Raw genomic sequence first — 6,000 nt, 5'->3', positions numbered from 1 at the left:
GTAGCCTAGGTATACAGGCATATGAATATTTAAATATTGCCCATAGTTTATTTGAAGATATGTCATAATATAGCAACACTGTGAATTCAAATTGAACGATTTCACTTCATTAGCCTATAGGGCATTAGCCTATGCAGAATAATAACTGCATACTATTTCAATTAAAAATATATACATGTCCCTCTGGGCCTTTTGTGCCAATTCTGGGGTGACTATCTTACCCCAAGGAACTAATTTTATCGTTTTACTTCAAAATAAAAATATGTTCTCCGCAATCTAAAAACATTGACAAATCCCTCATTAACAAATACACACAAAAAAACTTTGATATTCAACAAAATAGAATGTCACAGATTACTATTTTCACATAATTAACTTTAAAACTGTTTGGACTAACAATCTTACAAATGATGATGTTCAGATGAAATGACAAAATAAAGAACATATCACCATTCATCAAATGTGTTGAGATTTTGTGCCATCTATGGTCAACAGAATACAAATAAGTTTTTCATCTTGCCTAATCATTGCAGAGAGAGATATGAAAACAACAAAAACACATACAACATTCCAAAGTCAATGGATTTATTTCCGTTGCACTGAAGTTGTTCACAGTAGTTACAAGGGGATACGTTAGCGGCGATTCTATTTTTCCCGCTCTGTATTAATCAAATCCGTGATACATTACAATCCAGCTCTCCCAAAGTACAAAATAGGAAGGACAACAATGTGTATTGCTTAGATTACATCTCCACTTATTCTCCACGCTGTATGTTCCCATAAGTGATCATGTGTTATGACGTCCCAGACCCCCATCCCGAGATCATGATGCAGTACAGCATGTGGCGAGAAAGCGTTCACAATAAGGGAGATGAGAGAAAAATGACAAACTGAAAATGAAGGCATGATAATGGTGGAAACAAGTCGATGATGAAAAAGGCGAAGGGGAGGAGAAATTTAACATCCACAACATCATGCAAATTAAAGCCAAATGTCGGACATGCAATACGAGAGATAGAGTCAGGAGCCGCAGGATCCCCTTGATGGTTTTAAGAAAGTCGTTTGCCCAAAGTTGTCTATTTACAACATGTGATTTGAGCATGTCCACCTGTTTTACACGCACAATGAGATGAGTGACAAATATCAATACTTCATTATCCCTCACCCGACCCCCCCCCACCCCCACCCTAAAGAGGCTAGTCTACATTCTTAAATTACCAGTAAATAATTTAACATATACTACAAGCTCTTTATTCTGGTCAAAGCCGGGAAAGAAAGAGTGCTTCATTCACAAAATCGGATAAGTGTTATCGTACACAAAACACAAGATCCTTCAAACAATCTGACGAGTCGCCCTGATGCAAACAATAAAATCTTCACCACCCGCTTTTGTGTGGTATAAATATTCCCCAGCTGAATAAATTAAAAGACAAAAACACATAAATAAGTAACAAACAAAAAAATCTCTAAAAAGGTCTCTGAATCCTGCAGATGTTTCTCAATAAAAATTAAACACAAAATAAATAAAAATCGAAAAATTGACATCAAGAGTAACCCTTGAATACATTAAGCATAATTGTCATTCAAATCTAACATTTCATGAACGCTACATGAGAAAAAAAACAGGATGTGGCAACACAATTCATCTAAGCAATGTCACTCATAGACATTTGTTACATAAGGAATATTTTAGTCTGTACAACAGAATAGATCATTTACTGTGACGCCCCCCCCTCCCGCCCCCGTATCCCAGTCCACGGTTCACACCGAAGTTCTTCCCATTATTTTTCAAATAGGTTCTCCAAATCTTGTACAGCAATGACACTTGAGTCCATAAAATGTTTTAAATTCTTCATTTCACAAAAAAAGACCACAATGAAAAGAATACAATCCAACAACGGTCCTCGAGGGCAACTCCTCAAACACGTGCGTTATGATGTCCATTCGTCATTTGTCCTTTTGTAATGTCCTGTATGTACTGTACGTTTGTGTGTGCATTAGCAGAGAGAGGGGATAGGAGAGAAGACGAGCAAGGATTTAAAAAAAAAAAAACGAAGAAAGAAAACCTGAAAGTTTAAATAAAAAGATGAATTGTTGGTTAGCTTATTGAGAATTCATAAACATCTTTATTTTAAGGCTTCACTCCAAATCCTTGGAAATGTGTGGCTGTATGTACAGTAGCTGCTGGAGGAAGGAGCTGAAGAATAGGTTGGAACAGCTCTTGTTGGTGTTTGGGGTGTTTAGATGCATCAGAATGAGGAGTTTCCCTCAGCTGCTTGTACTGAACTTCCTGTGTAATGTGCCTTCCATCAATGTGCCATACATGAATCTTGTGCAAGAGCAGGACTTGGGCTTTAACACGTTTTCTGGATAATTCCTGGTAGCAGAAATAAATAAAGGCATCATAAAACAGAATTTAACAAAACACTGTTGAAGAACAAACAACACTGGAGAGAAAAAAAAAATATATATATGTGTGTGTGTCTGTAGGCGCCTTTTGTAAAGTGTCGGGTCAGTACGTACAGTACTTCAATATTCATTCCATTATATAAAACTTTGTAGAGGCTTGGTTAAACAACATCCTTTCAGTATTCACTGGATTCTTTTATTTTTATTTTATTATTTTATTTTAAAACTAGTAATCTAGTATTTCTCCTGGTTTTAAGGTTGTTCCTGTGTCCCAACTGATGGTGCCATCTTGGCTTTGTCTTGGCCAGATGGACATTTGGAGTCATTAGGCTCAGGCTCGTGTCTCTTGCTGTTGGCATGCTTGGGCGTGCCGGGCGGATGGGACACCTGCCCGTTCTTCTCGTCTGAAAAGAGCTGTTTAATTACGTCAAAGAAGTTACTCAATGGGCTGCCTGGGTGCACAGACGGGAGAAGAGGAGAAGAACAAGAAAACAAGAAAGGAGAGAGAGAAAGACAGAGAACAAATACATGAACAATGAGGATCACAGACGAGGCAAGGTGAGATGATGAGAGGCAGGACGAGACTGCATAAACTGGAGACGATAAGCCGTGTATCTGACATGGATACAGCGCGCATCTGCAGGCATGTTCAACAGTTTGACAGTACAGCTGTATTAATGTTCAAAGGTCTTATTGTGGTAGTGAGTATCTGTGGTTGGGCAGTCTCCATCTGATCTGTGATCTTCACTGGATGGAATGAAAACAGATGTGACTACTGATGCATTACAAACAAATTCATCCGTACTGATGAGTGATGAGGTTCAGGCAATGACTTATCCTGAATTTGAGATTTTATACATGTGTGTGTGTGTGACTCTGGACCACGAAACCAGTCAGAAGTCGCACGGGTATATTTGTAGCATAAGACAACAATACATTGTATGGGTCAAAATGATCAATTTCTCTTTTATGCCAGAAATCATTTGAATATTAAGTAAAGATCATGTTCTATTAAGATATTTTGTAAATTTCCTACCGTAAATATATCAAAAATGTTTTTTTTTTTTTTTTTTTTTTTTTTTTGTGAGTGGATATGCATTGCTACGGACTTCATTTGGACAACTTTAAAGGCGATTTAGTCAATATTTTGATTTTTTTGTACCCTCAGATTCCAGATTATTTAAATAGTTGTATCTCAGCCAAATATTGTCCTATCCTAACAAACCATCATCAATGGAAAGCCATACAACAATTAATTATTCAGCTTTAAAATGATGTATAAATCTCAATTTAAAATTTAAAAAACAAAATCACCCTTATGACTGGTTTTGTGGTCCAGGGTCACATATTTATAATCATATATATATATATATATATATACAGTACAGTCCAGTCCAAAAGTTTGGAACCACTGAGATTTTTAATGTTTTTAAAAGAAGTTTCGTCTGCTCACCAAGGCTACATTTATTTAATTAAAAATACAGTAAAAAACAGTAATATTGTGAAATATTATTACAATTTAAAATAACTGTTTTCTATTTGAATATATTTCACAAAGTAATTTATTCCTGTGATGGCAAAGCTGAATTTTCAGCATCATTACTCCAGTCTTCAGTGTCACATGATCCTTCAGAAATCATTCTAATATGCTGATCTGCTGCTCAAGAAACATTTAATGTGTACAATTGTACAAAATATTTGTGTACAATATTTTTTTTCAGGATTATTTGATGAATAGAAAGTTCAAAAGAACAGTGTTTATCTGAAATCTAATCTTTTGTAACACTATAAATGTCTTTACTGCCACTTTTGATTGATTTAATGCATCCTTGCTGAATAAAAGTATTCATTTCTTTAATTTCTTAAAAAAAAAAAAAAAAAAAAAAAATTCTTACTGACCCCAAACTTTTGAACGGTAGTGTATAATGCTACAGAAGCTTTGTATTTCAGATAAATGCTGTTCTTTTGAACTTTCTATTCATCAAGGAATCCTGAAAAAAAAAGTACACAACTGTTTTCAACATTGAAAATAATCATAAATGTTTCTTGAGCAGCAGATTAGCATATTAGAATGATTTCTGAAGGATCATGTGACACTGAAGACTGGAGTAACGATGCTGAAAATTCAGCTTTGCATCACAGGAATAAATTACTTTGTCAAATATATTTGAATAGTACACAGTTGTTTTAAAGTTATTTTAGCCTTGGTGAGCAGAAGAAACTTCTTTTAAAAACATTGAAAATCTTAGTGGTTCCAAACTTTTGGACTGTACTGTATACACACACACACACACACACACACACACACACACACACACACACACACAAACAAACAAACACTAAATTGTGTGAATATACATCAATGAATATATATATTCTTCATTAGGGGTGTAAATATGCATTGGTACACCTGACAATGAAAATTGTCTGACTGATTCATTTGTTCACAAATCGGACCAGTCTGGTCATGATGTTTGTTTTTGATTCACTTAAAAGAACCGGTTCATAAATGTCCATTCACAAATTAGACTACTCTGGTCACGTTGTATGTTCTTTATTCACTTAAAATAACCAGTTTATAAGAATCTTTTTTTTTTTTTTTTTGCAAATCGGACTACAATGCTGTATATTTTTGAATCACTTAAAAGAGCCTGTTCATGAAAATCATTTGTTTGTGTATCGGGTTACAATGCTGTATGTTTTTGAACCGGTTCAAGATAGTCTTTTGTTCAGAAATTGGACTACACTGTTCGCAGTGTTTGTTAGATAACCTAACTGTTGGTGTTGGGTCTACCCTGTTTGCTGTATGTTTCACTCTGTAGTGCTGCTGGGGTTTTTTTTTTGTTTTTTTAAAGGAACTGGACTGGTTCCCAAGCCTACTCTAAATAAATTTGTGTTCATTATATAACAATTATAAATGGTGCTAAAACTACTGAACTAAATGGAATCATGAACAAATTTCAAATTTCATCACGTAATACATGAATTAACAAAGAATCATAATTGAATCCAGTCTTTGTCAGAGAATATATTTACACCCTGGTACATATACAGCTAAATATATTCATTCTAAATTCATAATTTCTGCTTTAAATCAAAGGTAACCAAACCAAAAATAAAATCTCATAAATGGCTTGAAATGTAGTGGTACAAATTGTTGCAGATTCTGAATACACCTGACGGCCGGCTCAGAAGGATTAACTACACACCCTATTTGACACCAACGCAGGCTTGCAAACCATCACCTCTTTTTCCAATTTCATAAGTGGCTGAGCAGCCGTGGCCCGATAGCACAGGCTGTAGCACTGCAGACTGTGGCGTATGTGAGCACTAGAGTATATTGCCTTAGTTACAGAGCTTGTCTCTGAGTCTCTCAACACAATCTGGACTCCTCACAACATCATGACAGAAAGCTCAAAACTGCCACTTCTCTAGAAGACAGGCTGCTTTGCCACAGCCTAGGAGACTCTCAAAGAGATCTGACAGCTGTAGCAGCTTTGAGACATAGAAAACTGCTTCAGCATTTCTACAGTAACTCCAGTACAGCATGGCTATTTTTCTCTTATGGGGAATGTTTTGAGCTGCAGCGAA

At 35.6% G+C, this 6,000-nt stretch overlaps 1 protein-coding gene across 7 annotated transcripts in view; it reads right to left on the bottom strand.

Moving 5' to 3' along the window:
• Nucleotides 1-571: 571 nt before the first annotated feature.
• The window catches only part of brsk2b (BR serine/threonine kinase 2b), a 160,277-nt gene continuing 154,848 nt past the window's right edge, over nucleotides 572-6,000 (bottom strand). For 6 of the 7 annotated variants that reach the window (XM_048185154.1, XM_048185156.1, XM_048185158.1 and 3 more), the window contains one exon: nucleotides 572-2,861. In XM_048185154.1, coding sequence (XP_048041111.1) covers nucleotides 2,662-2,861 — 200 coding nt within the window. In that variant the 3' untranslated portion in view covers nucleotides 572-2,661. The remainder of the gene's footprint in view (nucleotides 2,862-6,000) is intronic. The other variant, XM_048185157.1, reaches the window with a different exon arrangement.

This window comes from Megalobrama amblycephala, linkage group LG3 (assembly GCF_018812025.1).
Source record: "Megalobrama amblycephala isolate DHTTF-2021 linkage group LG3, ASM1881202v1, whole genome shotgun sequence".
NCBI classification, from domain to species: Eukaryota; Metazoa; Chordata; class Actinopteri; order Cypriniformes; family Xenocyprididae; genus Megalobrama; species Megalobrama amblycephala.
Note: the sequence above shows the minus strand (reverse complement) of the source record. Positions and strands in the feature narration are given on the sequence as shown.